Source organism: Orbicella faveolata, unplaced genomic scaffold (genome assembly GCF_042242905.1).
Source record: "Orbicella faveolata isolate gen_17 unplaced genomic scaffold, um_ofav_v1 contig_48, whole genome shotgun sequence".
Classification (NCBI taxonomy): domain Eukaryota; kingdom Metazoa; phylum Cnidaria; class Anthozoa; order Scleractinia; family Merulinidae; genus Orbicella; species Orbicella faveolata.
The window spans coordinates 14855182-14874818 of record NW_028301578.1 but is presented as its reverse complement, the minus strand read 5'-3'; the positions used below and the strand labels follow the sequence as shown (position 1 = coordinate 14874818).

Genomic DNA, 19637 nt, shown 5'->3' with positions numbered 1-19637 from the left:
CGTAATGGGTGTAAATAAACTCGATCTTTGTACTCGTTAAGCAGTAAAGTTTACACAAATATTACAATTAAAAGGAACAAATATTTCTCTCTGCCGTCACCGTTATTTGTCAATTACGAGCGGTGACTAAATGTTTTCTCTTTTCTGTGTACACATGGTTTGTTAAGGTCAAATAAGAGTACCCTTACAGAAGCGGGACTCGCTCTTCTATCTTTTTCACCCGTAACCGATACATTTGTACCTGTGTATTTTCTGATTTGTAAATCAGGGGAATAAATTTATATATCCTTTAGTAAGTATAAAACTTTCTTTTCCTCTTTGGTAAAAAAGCTGGTCCTTAAACGGTTTCAGTTGAAAACAAGGAAAGAAAGTGCATGTATTTCTGCTGTCACAGTTCACTGAATTTGTCACACGCAGGAAGCTATAATTTTCGGTGAGGTAGCTGGCCCTACAGTGCTGCTATTCCTGGGTGCTATTAGAATTTCTTTTGACTCCAGTTACAGTTAACGTTGTTTTACTTCGTAACTGTTATTAACACGTTTACTGTAAATATAACTATGCCGAAACTGATACTCCGCTGGCTTCCAGTTGCTCCAACGCAGACGCTCTTTGGGCTTGTCACGTAATCGTAAGCGTCCTTGCGGAACATAAGTCCGACACCATCGCCTCACTGTCGCTTTCCATCTGATCCTGTATTGAGCTGTTTCCTTGACAGCAACCCAAGTCACGTCCATTCCTTTCAACTCTTACTAGCAGCCGATGAGCCTTTATGACTGCATGGGCCTTCGTTTACCTTATGGATTTCACTCAAGGGCTGTATGACTCGGGGGGGGGGGGGGGTACTTCCGGAAAAGTTAGGTGGGAGTGTACGGTCCACTTCTTAAAACCCTAAGCCTACTTATGAACAAAATCTGCGAACTTTGTTACCCTATTAATGGCCTGACCAAAAATTCGATACCCTATTTATGACCGTTGTGGCTAGCATAGTTGCCTTTTAGCATAAGTTTTGAAGGACTTTCGTTGATGGTCTTATCGATAATGATAAAAAAAAGTAGCTTCTTCTAAGAAACATACCCAATTCAATACTAGAGGGTTAAAAACCATACCCTATTTATGACCAAAATAGCCAAAATCGATACCCTATTTATGACCAAAACGGCTGAAAAACCCTACCCTTTGGGGCCACACATACCTATATAGTCCATGTAAGGGAGTACCCCTTCCCCATGCCCTGGCTATGCTATGCGTGCGCGTAGGAGAGTATTAATTAACAAATAAAGAAGCCCCGACTGTGCTCTGTTCTGTTGTAAAGCACGCAGGAAGCGGTAGAGCACGAAAGAAGTGTAGGGGAAAACACGAGACGTAGTCGAGTGTTTTTCCCTACTTCTTGAGTGCTCTACCGCTTCCTAAGTCCTTTACAACAGAACAGAGCACAGTCGAGGCTTCTTTATTTGTTTTATGATGAAGAATTAGATAATTTCCCCACGCATTCGGCTGAATTTTCAAACCAAACTTTATTTTCCAAACGAGCAAAAGTGGCGTCAGCAGTGCACTGTTCTCTGATAAAGCACGCTAAAATAAGCCAATCACAATCCTTGTTAGAATTGTTCAAATAATTTGATTGGCTAACGAAGCGACAGCTGTCAATCACAAACTGGACTTCAGCTAAGCTCTCAGTTTCGAGAAGTTTGAGCGGCTTTCGAGAGAAGAACGATGCCTTCAAAGTTCGCTTTTAAGTTAATTTTTAAATACGGATCTCAAGGCAGGTAAAGGTTTATAGTCCAGAGGAATCCGGCCGTATTGTGGCCCATGAAAACGAGCACTTTTCTAGTGGAAATTACGAAACGCGGAGTTCAAAGCTTGTGGATGAAAATGCGAAATGCCGGGTTGAATTTGAAAGGAGCTACAGTTATTTACGGCTTGTAGCCGCATGCAGCAAGATTGCCCGAACTAGCGTAAAAGTTAGAAAGACTTAACGGCTCCCACTGGTTCTACTTCGAACACAGAAGAGAATATCAGAGCAAGTTTTGCACTGACCACTCGTCGGTTTACTTCGCTGAGATGACCGGAGAACGAGCGTTACTACACTGCATGTAAGTGTTGTTTGAGCAAATGAGCATTTTTAATTGTAAATTTACAAAAATAAAGCTTCTCATCATTCAACAGAGACAGTTCAATTGTTTTCTGTCGTTGTTTTACTTCTTAGTATAATTTCTGCCTTCGTAACAAAATTAATGTCTTTATCGAAGCACTGTTTAGGTTGAGAATTTGTGAATTTCGCTACAGCTGTACATGTTTTGTCGGCGGGAATCTAGCAAAACTTGTTATTTTAGTACAGTTTTAACACTACTGTTGCTAACAATGGTCTCTGTGAGCCATATTTACTGCAGAAAAATAGCTCACTTCCAGTGCGTTTGTCTGAGTCACAGGAGATGTTTAATTTGGGTCAAATTTGTCAAAATTCCGAAGCAAAAATTTGGAAGCCAACTTACCGTCATCAACCCGTGCTCTGTTCTCTGATAAAGCACGCTGTTTCAGCCAATCAGAGCGCGCGTTATATGGAAACTTTATTATAATCTGTAATGTATGACAGCAAGAGGCAATCATCAGTTCTTGCTCAGACATATCTGTGTAATATTTAACAACAAGGCTATTCTTTATCACAGCGGGAATTTGGAACCAAGAACTAGTATCTTTCGGTTCTCAGTTTAATATAGTTTCTTGTCGAGCACTTGCTTGAAGCTCTGCTTTGTTTTTGTTTGTCTTTTGCAAGCTTCAATTTGCGACTTTCTTTCGTTAATAGCGTGAAAATCGAAGAACATTGCTCTGAGCAAGTGCTGAAAAGTCATCCAAACCATTTCATATTTTGTCCTTACACAAAAAAAGAAAGAAAACTATATGCTGGTCAGGGTAGGCAGGGTAGATTTAATTGGAAAAACGAATTAAGGCACACTTAGCTGAATGAAATCACCATTCCATTGCTGCGTCATGCCATGAGTTATCGAGTACACAAATAGCACAAATCTCACTTCAAACTGACCCCAGCTATTCAGGTTCAGTTATGACTGGCGCCGCATTTAATTAGACAAACTACAAACAATGAAAATGCAAGGCCCCCAAATAATTAAAGTCGAAAAGCTTGTCGTGTGGTTATTTCAAAACAAACTTCAAACCTAAGGTTTTTCTTTCGCTTCGCTGTAGCTGTAGGTGTGCATAATAAAAGCGTGAAACATCAGAGCTGGGTAAACAATCTTGATAGCAACAAACGTATATACGTGTCAGAGCTATTTGTCTGTTAAATCAGCCGGCTGGAATAAATCAGAACAGGAACATAATGTCATTATGCTTGCACGACAGCAAGGAACTTTTTTTTCCCTCTTTCTTCACCAATAGCATCAGTAACGCACTCCTATAGCGCCAGCCCATTTTGCAAAATGACACAAATAAAACTTCTACATTATTACTCTTCATCTCAGGGAGAATTGAAAACAATTCATCAATCCTACTAGTTCATGTAAACCTCATGAATACTCCCTCTTCGTGATCTATATTTATCAGAGAGGGGTGGGGCGAATGCTATCGCAGTATTCCGTTTCTTTCTTTGACCAGAACATTCTAAGTAATCTGATTGGGCCGCTATCAAGTGATATTTGATTAACATCATTGCTTACAAACAATGAATTAAAAAGAGCATAACGGCACCGCCAACATGGATATTAAATTGCTCGCTGCAGCATTTCAAATTACATCTAGCTCTGCTCCGCGAGTTGGGGAATCATGGAAACGTTGCCTGTCGTACTTGTCGCTTTTCTGGCTCTGTGCATGGTGCCTTTCGGTAAGTTAACTCCATTATGTTTGAACTTACGAAACAACTGCAGTTTTCATGTTTTCAAATGACTCGAGGGCGACGACTCTTTGACAGTAGGGAGCTTAAGCAACGACGACGACGACGACGTCGAGGACAACGCCTAGTAAATGATGAATTTATATTTTACCTGCGAAATTCGCGATTGTCTAGATCTGTTAAGTAGGTCAATGACTCTAAAAACGTGCTTACGCTAAATATGCAACGACAACGGTCAATTCCAAATGGAAATGCGAAAAATTAGCCGTCGTCGTCCACGTTCCTTAGACGACGCAGAACTTGGTCATTCCACGTTGTTGGTTTGCAGAGGACGGCAAAGAAATGTACAAAGATTCAAAACGCACGTGCACAGCTATTGTTTTGCTCGTTAAACCTTTTTCTGGTGACGTTTTCGTTGTCATCGTCGTCGTGGTTTGCTTAAGCTCCCTAGTAAGTAGAGGAGTCCACAAGACAAAATTCACACTCGGTCAAGACTCGACGTTGGCAAAGCAACCCAGAAAGCATGTCGAAGTCAGCGCTACTCAGTTAACCTTGATACAGGTCTGTTCTTCCCTGACAAAAACCTTACCTGAACAGCCCGAGACATATTCTCGTGTTCTACTCAGTGTTTATGCCATTCTTGCACTCTCGTCTTTCTCACTGATTTTCGTCTTTGCATCTTTTATAATTCATTCTGTCACCGATGATTGCAAAGTGGTTTCATTGTAATCGTTTCGAGGTCTAGTTTTCCCATCATAAGAATCCAAGACGGAAATGATTTCGGTTTCTACGTGGTCTAATACCTGAAGGACTTAGTATGGAATCATTCAACCAATTTAACTTGTGTCTACAAAATCAATATCAGAGACTGCTGTCTGGCGAAAATGCATAATGCCTAGGGCAATCATCACAGACCGAGAGATTTAGGAAATTAAAATAGCATAGCACAGGCATACGCTTTCTTCTTTGTTACGATCGAGTGCAAATTTTGCAAACTGACCCATGTTGGTCCAGGTTTATTGAAAACTTAGACCGACGTCAAAAATGAAAAATGTTCCAGAACCTACTTATCTTTAGCAAATGTACTTCTGTTATCACCTCAAGTATTTGTTGATCAGTTGCAACCAGTGTTTTGTATCGTTTACCTTGTTGTGCTAAAACTGTAAAGGATTACGCTGAAAGTATCGTGTCAAGGAAACGTAAATCTTCTCTTTCAGTTTGTCGCGAAGCAGATTTTGTGTCACAACACTGTATAATTTATTGGATATTTTCGTCAGGCGTACAAAGGTTTCCCAAGTCTTCCAAGTGTCTTCAAGATCTTACAAGTCCTTTACAATTTAATTTGGCACTCATATTTATGTCAGAGAAACCTAATTGACTAAAAGTCGCTAAATCAAATATCTTTGTTATGGATAAGAAGGTGATTTCAACTCGTCGAGTTGCCCAAAATAAGAGATTTCATTATCATATCTCGGTATGTTTACTTGTGCAAAAATTCCTATTTCAAGAGATTTCTATGCAAAGGAATGCTTAAAAAAAGAAAGTAAACAGTCGGAAAGCTGGCCATGACCTTGGTGTAGGTCTTGATGAGAAGTGAATTAAGTTTTAGACTGAAAGAGCATCGAAATTTACGTTTAAACTCTCGGATTGAGAAGAAAGGATCTCGGAGGTGTTAGAAATGTAGAGGTCAGCAAGATTTTAATAAGGTTCAGAAAACTCCTCATTATGCATGCATAAATGTGTGACCTCGCCACAATCTAAAATAAATTTTTATCTTTAAGGATACTGCTTCTCGGGAGGCACGCCAGCTGGAGTTACGTTTTCGGATTGAATGTTAGCTAAATGTAATGTTGTCCTAAATGAAAGTAACGTAAATGCCAACGGAAATAGAGTTCGTTGAAGTTTGGTTGTTTGTCCAGATTTACAGGTTAAAGTAAACCCATAATAAAAATGGCAAAAATACGTGTTTGTAGAATATGTTCAGCCAAATCGTTCCTCAGAGTTTAGCCAGAAGATTGAAGTTAAGTTAGGTCGTCCGAAGACATTACTAATCGTTAACTAAACTTTTAAGTTTATTTTAAAAACTGATCAACAAATTCCAGAACATTTAAATGAACAGTTCCAACATGGTTCTGTTACTGTAAAATCTTTTGTAAGTCAAAACAGACGGAAACACATAAATTGAAAAGCTACTCAAACACGATCAGCTACGATAAACACGCAAAACTCCCATAGTATAGATAAGAGTATTTTGAATAAATCTATCTAAAAATAAATAAAGCATAAACGAGTTTCCTTCAAAAGCTATTAGCATTTTTTTTTGATGTTTTCTTTTCCAATAACCTTGGATGGCCGGTTTAATTAGCAGACAACGGAGCTCTGAACATTTCGTAAAAGAACATTATTCTTTTTCTTGGTGGTTTATTAACGCTTTGATAATTTTCACGATAATAAGCCCCTAAAACGATCTCTTAACAATTGTTTACTCAAAACCAAGATTTAGTAAATACCACTAATACGTTCAATTCCCCAAAACGAACGAAAAATAATAAAAATAGAAAAATCTTCTCCTACAAGCAAATTAACCGACGTACTCAAAGAGTATCAGGGAATATGTCCCGTCATAATCAGTTCTATAGGTGGCAGGAGAAAGTCCCGAATAAATGAAATACCTAGTTAATCAAATATGAAAAGATATCGCTTGAGTAAGTATCAAATGAAAACAGTGCCAAATAAACAAATGCCAAATAGATTCCAAACATATCCTAAAATTCGTGCCAACAAGTTTTTCCTTTTTCCTGTTCACGAAATCACTTCATGAAAGTTGGGTGATAACAAGATCAGAGGTTATTCTGTTTCGAGTCATACTGTTTACCAATTTAGACAGTTATTAGGCAGTGGACTAATTCCTGTAGGAAAAAAGTATCCTGGACAGGAGAAAAACATTCTGAGGTCAATTATTTATTTATTTATTATTTAATCATTCATTTATTTACTTATTTATTAAATTTTATTAATAGGCAATTTTCGAGTTACCTTTTGCCTCTGTGTGTTATTTTACTTTACTTTATTTTATGTTATTTTATGTTATTTTACTTTATTTTATTTCATTTTATTTTTTTTATTATTTTATTTTATGTTATTTTATTTTATTTTATTTTTTATTATTATCTTTTTTTAATTTTTGACAGCATTTGGTCTTGAATGCTATGCGTGTACCAACCAGCCAGGACTTCCTGGAGGAAACAGTTGTGAAAGGGACAAAGCTGAGAATATTACTTGCGATACGTTAGGGTTACTCGATAGATGCATAACAGTGAAATACACCACGTCTCTTGGACAATTGGGCTCGAGGTCACTCGAGCTAAGGAACTGTTCCAACAACATTTCGTGTGACCCGAACAGTCAGTCCTATGGTAAGTGCAAAAATAGTTACTATTTGGTTAGCCTGCGAACAGGCTCCCGGCGAGGTCGGTGAAAAATTCGGCGAGCAAAGCGAGCCGAAGAGCGCAAGAACGGTTATTATTTAGTCACAAACGGCACGGTGAACCGTTTTTTACATTATCAACTTTTGATAAGCATGATAAGACGCAACTTTTGGTAAAGTTTAAAAAAATTCTGAAGGTAGGGTTCAGAGCCACCTTAAATTTTCAAAAATTTTCATTATTTTTCATTATCTTGCAAATCAAATTCATTTCCATATGAAGGGTTGTGCACCAGGACTCATTTTTGAAACAGAGCGGAAAAGCAACTCAGAAGTGGCTTACTGAAAATCTTTCGTTCTTCTAATTACAGTCTGCAAACTGGTCAACCAGACGGGAGAGTTGACCAATTGTTCAGCTGACTGTTGTGACGGCGACCTGTGTAACAAGATCCCAGAGACAACAGCAAATCCCCAGCCACCAGGTAAGGCCTTTGGATTGGTTGCAAGCTATGGAGCCATTTTCTTTGTTTTTGTCCTGAACATGTTTGCTTAATCGTGTGTCCATCTTTTGTTTTGTGACTTCATTAAAAGTCCGTTTCTTCAAAAGTTTAAACAGATTTTTTCCGTTTGAGTTTGGATGTATTTGTTTACCTGTATAAGAAATGCCAGTTTTCATTTTCAATAAAAATTTAAAATCTGTCGAGTTTCAACTTGCCATAAATTTTGTTAAGAATTAATACCTGCTTCCTTCCTCATATGAAAATGTGTAACGCCTACAGGTTCATTTTCATGCGAATCAAACTCATTTTCATTTATGAAAGATTTTGCACGAACACTCGTTTTAAAACAGAAGCACAAGGTAACTCGGAAATGGCCTATTTATTTTATTTTCTATCATTATTGTTTTTCTTATTTTTGACAGCTCTTGAATGCTATGCGTGTACTAACCAGCCAGAACTTATTGGAGGAGCCAAGTGTGAAAGCGACAAAGCTGAAAAGATTACCTGCGATCCGTTATTGTTTAATAGATGCGTGACAGTGAAATACACCATGTATCTTGGACAATTGGGCTCGAGGTCAGTCGAGCAAAGGAACTGTTCCAACAGCGCTTCGTGTGTCCCGAACAGTCAGATCAATAGTAAGTGCAAGAATAGTTACTACACATTCAGTTAGCCTGCGAACAGGCTCCCGGCGAGGACGGTAAAAAATTCGGCGAGCGAAGCGAGCTAAAGAGCGCGAAAGTGAAGGATTCAGAGAACGAAGCAATCGGGGTGGCGCGCTCGCCCGGAGCCTGTTCGCAGGCTATTATTTAGTCGAACATGCTTGATGATGTTTTATTCGTCGTGGTAGACGCAATAATAAAGTGTATTATCGTTTGTCTCACGATGTAGTCACTTGAGATGTAGATCGCGACGTTTCGACCGCTTAAGGTCGACTGATTGCACGGTATCATTTATATCACAAAGGTCGGCTGTGATTGGTACATTTCGATCCTCCTATTGTTCCATTGTTCCATTGTTCCAGCGAGTGGCTGTTCCCTCAGTGGTCCGCTATTGTACCGTTCTCCTGTTGTTGTGTTTTTTGATCGCGGGCATCCATGCTTCAGGAATTTCAATTCCACTATCCCTGTTGATGTTATTAAGGTCAAGTCTTATGTGAATAGCTTCCTTGACCCTACGTGTGTACCAGTGAGGATCTCGATCAATAAACTTGACCTCATTCCAGATAGGATAGTGGCCGGTCTCGTGGGTGTGTTCAGAAACGGCGGAGGTCTGGGTACGGGCGAGTCGTACATCCCTGTCGTGTTCTTTGATCCTCTCCTGCATAGATCTCCCTGTTTCCCCGATGTAGACTTTGCCGCACTCATAGGGAATCCTGTAGACAACACCATCTTGTTTAGCCGGGTTAACGGTGTCCTTTGGTCGCACTAAGTGTGACCGAAGTGTCCTGTCGGACTTAAAGACGGTGCGAATGCCTTGTTGTTCTAGGCAGCGGCGGAGAGACTCCGAAACTCCTTGGACATAAGGTAAAACGGCGGTGGATTTAAATTCTGCGACGGGCTCTCTTCTTGGGGTTGTTCGTGCCTTTGTAATCTTCTGTACAAAAGAGGAGGGATATCCGTTAGAAACAAGTACAGATGACAGATGTTTCTTCTCTCCAACGATTACTGATGGTTTGGTCACGAGACGTTTAGCCCGGTCGTACAGACACTTCAGTGCGACCAAAGGACACCGTTAACCCGGCCAAACAAGATGGTGTTGTCTACAGGATTCCCTGTGAGTGCGGCAAAGTCTACATTGGGGAAACACGGAGCTCTATGCAGGAGACGATCAAAGAACACGACAGGGATATACGACTCGCCCTTACCCAGACCTCCGCCGTTTCTGAACACACCCACGCTTGATGATGTTTGTCATGAAGGCATCACCCTTAAGGTAAAGGTCACGATTTGCGCATCTTGAAAAGTTGAGCCTAAATCTTTCAAGTTCCTCGTTTGTAATCCGTGTTAATCTCCCAGAGGGGAGTGCTTCCTTATATGGGCTATATACCTGCAGGTATGTGCGGCTTTTTCAGCCGTTTTGATCATAAATAGGGTATGATTTTTGCACTTTAGTCCTGAATTGGATAGAATAACCTACGTTTTCATCATTATCGACAAGACCATCAACAAACGCCTTTTATAAATTATGTTTAGGTTAACTGAGCCAGCCGCAACGGTCATAAATAAGGTATCAAATTTTTGGTGAGGTTGTAAATAGGGAAGGGAAAATCGCAAATTTTGGTCATTAATAGGGCAAGGGTTCTGGGAAGTGGGCCTCACACCCCCACCCAATTTTCCTAGGTGTACCACCCCCCGTATGATCTCTCTCATTAGCCATCCGTCTTACTTTATGGTTTATTATAATCTCTTAAGTGTTTTTCTCCCTTGGTAAACTACTATTATCAGGTTTCCTTTAATCTAAAGCTGATAGGTGGTCAAAATAATTCAAAATTCTGTGGCTGAGCTTCTTTAAATTGCCGTGCCTAGCTATAACTTGGATCAACGTTTTGGCTGCCTGACTTGAGTTTTCAAACTTTACCTCAATTGTTGAATTGAGGTGAAAGAGTCAGGAGATGGAAAGGCGGAGCACAGCACACTCATAATTGAAAATCTTTCTTTCTTTTTATTACAGCCTGCAAACTGGTCAACTCGACGGGCATGGTGACCGATTGTTCACTTGACTGTTGTGAAGGCAAACTGTGTAACAAGGTTCCACAGCCAACAACAAAACCCCAACCAACAAGGGAGCCAACAACAAAACCCCAACCAACAAGTGAGGCCTTTGGATTGGTTGCAAGCTTTGGAGCCATTTTGTTTAGTTTTGTCCTGAACATGTTTGCTTAACCCTGTATCCATCTTTTGTTTCGTTACTTTATTAAAAGTCCTATTCTTAAAGCGTTTAACAAATGTTTTCCGTTTGAGTTTAGATCTATTTGTTTACCTGCATAAGAAATACCAGTTTTCATTTTTAATCTGTCGGGTTTCAACTTGCCATGAATTTTTTGTTAAGAATTAATACCTGCTTCCTTCATTCTTTTACCCAAAAGGCTAAATTGGTCATATTACTGATCCATGAAATTCTAGATACGTCATTTATATATAAATTTAATTTCCTCGTCCATTGCAGTTCTTTCTCCTCCCCCCCCCCCTCCCCCGCCCCGCCTCCCCACCTCTCCCTCCTCGAAAAGAAAGATTAGTGTTTAGGATAATACCGTAAATCCTGGAAGTAGCGCCCGGAGCGCTTATTTCAAATTTGGGAGAGAACGGTGGGCGCTTATATATTCGAGGAGGGAGGGGGGGCGCTTATTTCATTTTTCTCAAATCATGGCTTGACGTGATCATTTTTAATAAATCATCTGCGTGTAAACAACAACATAAGCTGTTTATCGACATGAAAAGCTTAAATCGCGGCACCGTTAGCGTGTTCACAAACTGAAACAGTGTACAAATTTAACACCACACGACAAAAACTATGCATCCCTTGTTGTCTCACTACTCGTCCACAAAATGGGTGGAGGGGAGGGGACGCTTATTCGAGGGGAGAGCGCTTATTCTAAGTTTTGGCCGATAGCTTTGGCGCTTATTTGAAGGGGGCGATTATTCGAGGAGGGGGGAGGCGCTAACTCGAGGATTTACGGTAAATCTCGATATTATTACTTTTAAGCTTCCCGGTGACATATTTCTTTTTGTGCCTTTTACGATCAAAATTAACATCCGCGGAAAGTGAGTCATTCCAACAAATGTTCGCTTTAAAGGAGCCATGTCACGGTTTAAGCACCTTGAAAAATTTGGCCTAAGATTTTGCCCATGACCAAAATACCGTGACTGAACTACTAATTTAATAATAATTTTAACCTCAATTTATTGACTCTTCAAAGGCAGTTAATATCACTTGGAGTTTGATAACATAGCCGACGTTCAAGCGGCAAATCGCGAACAAAATCAGACGTACGACTTCTTGCGAAAGCTTATTAGGTATTTTTAAAATAATTTTAGTAAGCCGTAAGGCTTTTAAAAGCGATAGCGAAGCAACGAAAAATTCGACTTGTGTTAAAAAGCAATTTAATTATACATCTTTGTAGTTTTCACTGATGTGCATTTAATAAAATTTAATATTTTTCCGGTCGCTTACAGGATGAACCGTAATTCTTTGTCCAGTTTTTTTCCGCATCCTTGACCAAATATCCGTTTAATGCATCAAGTGTTTTAACGTTCGATTTATTGTTGACGATTTTGACGTTTACTCCAACTGTTCCTCTTTTTTCATTTTTTCTCTTTACATCATTTTCCATATTATTTTTCTCTTTACGATTTCTGGTTTGTTTTGTTCTTTTCTAGTTTTATCTACTTTCCTGCGTCACGTGATCCTTAGTTGGTCCGGAATTTTTAATTAACTGCATCTTAAACTAATAATAGATATGTCCGGTGGTCTGTTTCTATAACGTCGCCAAACAAAAGGTTTAACTCGCAAAACAATGGCTGTGCACATGCATCATAATTCTTGTTACATTTCTTTGCCGTCCTCTCGGCAAAACAACAACGTGAAATGACCAAATTCTACGTTGTCTGGAGAACGTGAACTAAAACGGCTAAGTTTTCGTATTTCTATTTGGAACTGAACGCATTCGTAGCATATTCAGCAGGGGCAAGTTTTAATACCAACAGAAACACTTTATGGTCCCAAATAAATGCGAAATTCCAAAGTAAAATAGAAACACAATTTTTACTAGGCGTCGTCCTCGCCGTCGCCGTTGGCTAAGGTCCCTTTTGTCTCGCCGGACGTGACGTTTGTTGCGGTTAGACACAAGACAAAGGCATATATTTAACAGTTTATGGTCTGTAGTTCCGTTGTCAACCAAGTGAAGGCACTTCTTGGTCGATTGCATGCTAAAATGAGCTAGAATGGTTATCAACATACCGACTGTAATTAGAAAAACTGCCGGAAAAGACTAACTTCTATGATAAGTGAAGCTCGACTGCTTGAAATTGACTCTTATCGAGGCCGTGCCTTTCTCGAAGCCGAAACCTTTAATACGAAATCGATAATAAGCACTTAATGACTGGCCCTAAAGGAAACAGTGAGTTTTGTTTCCCCGAGACCCTCAAAGTTTGCCGAGGGGAACATTGAGGTCGACGGGAAACAAAACTTACTGTTTCCCGCGGAGCCAGTCATTAAGTGTTTCGTTATACCTCCCAACTCAAAAATAGAAGAAAAAATGCGAAAAATCGTTTGTTTTACACCGGCTGACACACAAATTTGCCGCGGTTTCAACGAGCACGACCTGATCACGTGCGACTCGAAAGTTCAAGTTGTTGTTTTCCTAGGGAGTTAGTGAGTTTTGACCAACGGCACGTGACACTTTCTCCTCCAATCGGAAAATGTATTTGAGTTGCGAGGTATGACAAACTTTCTTAATCGCGAAAGGCCTTATCTCAAAGTGAGAGCAACCTGAAAATTAGTTCATGAACGCGCTTAATGTGCCAGCCAGGGGAGGTTACGCTCTTTTTTATATATGAGAATATTGTTTTTCGGCCCAGACTGAATGTTCATATTTTTCTGGTGATTTTAGGGCTGAAAGTATTCTTTGTGAATATTCATAGATTATAGCGTGTGACATTTCCGTTTTATTGACTTTGATGGCGTTGAAGTAATTTTGGAGCCGGGCTGTAAGCAATAAAGCCTGATATGGCACAGAAATTCTTCAAGAATTGATATTAGCGTCGAACATAAGGCTAGTGCCGTATGTTGTTGTTTTTGGTTAGTTTTGCCGTTTAGAAAAAGGAAGTATTTTATACAGTTTAGTTAAAAACATATAATTATATTGTATTAACAAATTTACAACACACAAAATTATATTCCTTGCAAAATCTCAGCCTCGGGTTTATTCTTAAAACATTCTTAAAATGTCCCAAATGTCAGTCTCGATATTCTTATAAAATATATTCTTACAGAAAAAAAGAGAGTTTTATGACCACAGCCTTCGTTAGACTAAAATTTTTACGGAGGCAATATCAAGAAAAAAAAAACGTTTCTTCTATATTGATTTAATTTTTTGATATAAATAAATAAATAAATAAATAAATAAACATTTATATAGCGCCATTTTCCACTAATTGTCCATGGCGTTTTACAATACTTTAAAATTAAAATCCTAAGTTTAAAATCCTAAAACTAAAATCCTAATCCTTTAAAAACCTAAAATCCTAAATCCTAAAAGTTAAAATCCTAAGAATGAAATACGCTATATAATACAATTAGGCTACAAATAAAAAGTAAAAACTACAAATCAAAGATATGTAGCTTCTTACGGGAACTTGAAATAAATATGAAATAGATTCAAAATTGTTAATACCGAGCTAGGTGCCTCGCCTGTTACTAGTTACAGCCTGTTCCGTTTTTCATACACGTCTGGTTTGTACCTTAAATAAGGTATCAATTTCCGTTTGCTTCATCCTCAAATATGGTCAGCCGTGAAACACTCTTCGCGGCACACATCCGTCCGAAATTTACGGGAGTACCCCCTCCCTCTGGGGCTTTATTTGTAGAATGCGACGACTGTTCGGTAGTTCGGTTATTAGCAGTATTGAAAGATGAAAGGTTTGGGACAAAAGCGGCAGTCAAAGGCAAACTCAGTTCCACTAAAAAATCTCAATTACGAAAAACTAAATTTACCTTAATTCTGCAGAGTTACGCATGGAGATGACTCAAAATTATTCAACAAATTGAGGCAGCTGTGACAATAGAAAGGCATATTTCTTCTTGTTCAACCTGTCAGCTCGCTTGCTCCAATTAGTGACTCTTGCCGTTGTGCTTTTTCTTTTCTCTGGTTTACTTTTAAAAAAATTGATTCCCGTTAACAAGAACGACCTCGACTTGATTTGATTTGATTTGATCCCAATCAAAGCCTTTCCCTAATCGCAAAAGCTTTCTTTCTTTCTTTTTTCTTTTTTTTTTTTTTTTTTTTTTTTTTTTTTTCTGTTAAACGGTCTTTTTTCTGACAAACGTTCAAAGGTCCTGGTTTCTGAGATACCAGGAAATCATTAAATCAATTCTAAACTGAAATGCAAATAGTATAACTGCTCGAAAGCTGATCGGCTCCTGCTGGCTCATCGTATTTTGTTGGCAGAAATGAGCAAAAAATCACCGGTGATGTTAATTAATTTTGCTTTCACTGCCTTTAACGCGCCATTGACTAACTCGCTTCCTCCGAAAGACGACGGACATTTTCAGTCTCAAATATCTCGCCACGATTTACATGAAAGAACAAAGCCGCAAAATATTTAGCCAGTTCTAACTGACTTTATCTTACCGGTCGTTATCATACACAGATTGAGCAGGGCCTCAAGAAGCGAGGGTGAAGATTCCATGACTCATCAACTCGAGGACCAGATCTACAACCCAGGGGGAGGGCGGTTGAGCTGCCATATAAAAAGAGCGGGGATACTCGTCAGAAATTTTGAAAAGAACTCCTCAGAGGTACCAAGATCCTGTGTTGTGGGCGTGGCTTGAATTCTAAAACAACACTTTAACTGACACTTTAAAGACGAATAAGACAAAATTTAAAATGGAATGCGGAAAGAGAGTGTCCTACTTTCGTTTTACAAATGACTGGATGTCTCTCCCAGTATTTTTAAGAAAGCCAATGCCATGCACAATTTTTAAGAAAAACCTTATAAGGTTCTTAATGGATAAACATTTTTAGAAAAAATGACAGTAGGTAGTTTTGGTAGTTTTAGTAGTTTTAATTATTGTATATTTTATATTTTAGATCTGTGATACTTATATTTCTTATTTTAGATTTTAGCACTTTTTATTTTATAGAGGACCTCCCTGAAAACCACGTATTTACGTGACGGGTGCTTCCTCTTTAAAGATTGTTATTATTATTATTATTATTATTATTATTATTATTATTATTATTATTTTTAAAATCAATTACTTGTCAAATATCCCCTGTCATATCTTTTGGTTCAATACCCTAGAGGCTCCCGCTGTGGACCTTTTGAGGCTAAACACTCTAAGAGGTACCAAAACCGTTTATTTTAACTCCTAAAAGGTACGAAGAGCACCCTCGTCTGTTTTATATGGAATCCCCTCCCCCCGGATCTAGGACACTATGAACATAGAGTGGGCGAGATTTGCCATTTATAACTTACTGACCTCATTGCGTAGCCAATAGCAACACAAGTGCCCACCTAAAGCTGTCCAGCGGTCACGCCAAAGAGTTGCGATTCTCGTCAGAAACTGCACTTCTTAGGGAGAATAATTAAATTAACTAAATTTATTTTCTCACTCCACTCAGAGTACAAGTAACAAGCGTAATGGGTGTAAATAAACTCGATCTTTGTACTCGTTAAGCAGTAAGGTTTACACAAATATTACAATTAAAAGGAACAAACATTTCTCTCTGCCGTCACCGTTATTTGTCAGTTACGAGTGGTGACTAAATGTTTTCTCTTTTCTGTGTACACATGGTTTGTTAAGGTCAAATAACAGTAACCTTACAGATAGTCAGGGAGCATATGTAATCCCGTGGGATTTTTATGCTGAAAGCAAACCACCTACCCAGATGTTTTAAGGGGACCCTAAGGAACACAAAAACTGTTGTCGGCAATTTTGTAACCTGCACCGGCGGCTGCTATGGGGGGTCTATTTTTAGACCCATATGGCTCAACATGGAATCGAGGCTCGAACATAAAATGGCGTGTAAATACAATTAACTACAATAAATTTCCACAAAATTACCAGGAATCTTTAATATAGTCTATCTAATACACATTCATAGACTTAAGTAGTAAATACTGATCACGTGATCAACACTGCACGAAAGCGAGGCTGGTCGTTTGTTGTCTTCAAATAAGCATTAAAAGCATATTTCTTTTTCTCGAGTTGTTGAGAAAAATGACTACAACAAGTGAACTACATGATATTTTTTGTTCACGTGAATTAAACTACATTTGAATAGGTTTTGTTCACGTAAGACGACATGAAAGTGAGGCTGAGCTCCTCGGCACTTGTTAGGCCTGTTCTAAGCGTCGAGCCAACGTCGTGCTGAACCAAATTCCTTTCCGAAAATTAGGGCTTTCGGTGCGAAGAAGAAATACAACTAGATGAAAACAGAACTAACCAAATTGGCGTTTAGAACCACTGCCGTGCTAGCGTCGCGCTATCATAAAACCAAATGGAATTAGGTTCGGCACGACGTTGGCTCGACGTTTAGACCAGGCCTTATATCAGCTATTCGATATGTTAGCGATAATTAAGGTTGCTCCGAGGGCGTAATGTTAACCATAACAGGTTTACAGGTATATATAATTATTACTACCCAGAACCTAGTCAGGCTTTTGGCGATAATAACTGCTTTAAAAATAACACAACTGAGCCCATAATGCATTGCAGTCTACAGAACATAGATGTCAGGTAAGAATCATTCATCATCCTCGTCTTCCTTGTTGTCATCGTCCTGCTCATCCGATGTTTCATCATCACAGCTATCATTCTCAATCATATCGACATTGTCACACGCTTCCCCTGTCTCGTCATTGCTGCAGCTGCATAGATCTGTGCAGGTGAGACCCGCCCTTCGACAGCTGCACCTGTTGTTTCTGCATTTGTCCTTCCCACAGCCACACTTGACAAGATAAAGAACAGCGTCGGGTGCCGGCTGCAGTTTCGTCATCACCGGCATCCATTTGTCTGAAATATAAAAGAATAAGGCAATGCATTAAATTCATCTCGATCTGCAGTGTCGAACTTGAGAGTGTATTACTATATCAACTGTTAATTTATAATAACCTTTGTCCTTTTTCCATCCATAGTTCTCTGGTGATGGAAGGTCTGGATTAGGGACTTTGTCATTGGCCCAGATCATGGCTTGGTAATGCGCTCGCTTAATGGCCTCTCGGAGAGCAGCTTGTGTAGGCGGTAGTCGTTCTGACTCGGCCTGTTTTCTTCGAAAGAGGAGCTACCTTAGATCTTTCAGGCTGGATATCTTAGTCTTGGGCAGGTAAAGTTGGCACACTAGCTTCTCTATTGCATAGAACATGCCCACTGTGGGAACGACGGTAGAGCCGAGATCTGCAAGTGCAGTGACACATTCTTCATCAGCTTCAAGAAACGCTTTCCAGCATTCCAGCTTTCCTTTAAATGCAAAGTTTCCAGTGACATCAGCTCCGCTCCAGGCATGAAAGCCAGGTAGTGCTGCCGTTCTAGCTGCTCCTAAAGCGCGGACAATTGGACAAAGCTGGATAGCTCGGTGGCGCTGTCCTCTTCCAGTGACGAATGAAGTGTCCGCACATAGCTCCGGGTAACGTCTAAGGGCCAGTACAAACACGTCAGTGTCCGGTGAAAAGATCTTGATACTCGTAGCTCCTGATGTGGTGGCATCTACTGCATGTAGCAGTATTTTGGTATCTGCCTCCTCTTGGTCGCTATCGAGGTACGCCATATCCTTGTGTGTTGCCCTACACTTACTGCTCCATGCAACCACCACGTGCAAACCATTCTGACGCCCCTTCTCTAGAGTCTTGCTGGCAAGATATTGCGTCAGTTCATCCTTGGTGCTGACATGTGCCAAAAGTCTCTTCATCGGTACCTGCATAAGAAAGGGTGTACTAGTTTTAGTGTCTTTACCTCTATATCTGGCCCTATTCTTCTTGTAGTACATTATATATAGGATCATTGCTTTTGTATGAAAAACCGTTAATAGTATACCTTGGAAATCTGAGTGGTGTCAGTAATCTTGTAGCTGATAGGTTCCAAGCATCCCTGACGAAATTCGCGAGTTGCGGTCTTTAAAGACAATGGTACATCATACCTAAAAGCAGAATAACGTGCCCACTAATGTAAGTAATTATATCTAATATAAACACAAAGGTTACAAGGTAAATATCAGCGGGAGTGACAAACCTGTTGAAAATAAGACGAATTTCATCTGCCTCCTTGTACTTGTCGAAGATCGTCACAGTGAAATGATTGGCCAGATCCGAGCAGGTCTTGATCCAATCCGGTTTTTCCAGTGCTTGTACTTCGGCCATACCATCTACAATGGAAACCTTGATCTGCACATCTGCATTAGCGAACTGGTCAGTGGGTTCAGCCTGCGCAACTGATCTGTCACTTGGCAGCTTCTCTAGAATACTCATCAAGGCGCTCTTTGCGGAACAGTGCAGTATATTGCCATCGGCGGCAAACATTGATCGTGGAACTACCGAGAACTCGTACGCTCCCACTGCCTCTTTGATGTCTATCTCTGGACGGGACTTGCAGATTACCATCATCCGCGCGAAGAGACATCGATCTTCCTTTAGCTCGATGATCTTATCCTTTGTAGCCACCCTAACTGTTTTCCCAGTAGTCTTCCACGTTAGGAGCTTGCGCTTCTTCATCACGTCCCAGATGCTCTTCTCGGCTGTCTGTATCCGTTCCTTAACGAATGTTCCGAACAGCTTGTTACCAATGACGCTTTGATCGCAGAGATCTTTCTTCACTTTCTCGGGCATGCGCACTTTCGTCACTAGGTTGAACAGATCAGGGCCTTCTACTGTGAAGGGGTTGGTGAACCGTTGAATACTAGTGGTCAGCTGCTGGACGCTCCTTTCTTCACGTAACCTGACAGCAGTGGCGAGGTTGTGATGGCTAGTCTGTGTCTTAGAAGAAGTACCTGCCATCAGCTTGGCTTGTTCTGCCAGTCTTGCTAACTCAGGTGCAATCAAAAAATACTTTGTGCGTGCAGTAGGGTTCAGCGTGATGCCAATCAATCCACCTGAGACTTTCATTGATCTGTTGACGTGTTCAAGCGCGTTGTCAGCGCCAACGGCACAGAATG

At 39.9% G+C, this 19637-nt stretch overlaps 2 protein-coding genes across 2 annotated transcripts; one reads left to right on the top strand and one right to left on the bottom strand.

Annotated features, from left to right (window-relative positions):
* Positions 1–3684: 3684 nt before the first annotated feature.
* On the top strand, positions 3685–10716 carry LOC110044783 (uncharacterized). The gene is made up of 5 exons (XM_089281178.1): positions 3685–3835; positions 7036–7260; positions 7640–7750; positions 8191–8406; positions 10442–10716. Exons 1-5 carry the CDS (start codon positions 3778–3780, stop codon positions 10651–10653), a joined length of 822 nt encoding a protein of 273 aa, XP_089137304.1. The 5' UTR covers positions 3685–3777; the 3' UTR covers positions 10654–10716.
* Positions 10717–16546: 5830 nt separating this feature from the next.
* Positions 16547–18704, bottom strand: LOC149096666 (uncharacterized). Its single transcript, XM_089281389.1, has 3 exons — positions 18524–18704; positions 17606–18404; positions 16547–17506 (listed from the first exon to the last, which is right to left on the bottom strand). The coding sequence occupies exons 2-3, from the start codon at positions 17679–17681 to the stop codon at positions 17238–17240; spliced, it is 345 nt and encodes a 114-aa protein (XP_089137515.1). The 5' UTR covers positions 17682–18404; positions 18524–18704; the 3' UTR covers positions 16547–17237.
* Positions 18705–19637: the final 933 nt, after the last annotated feature.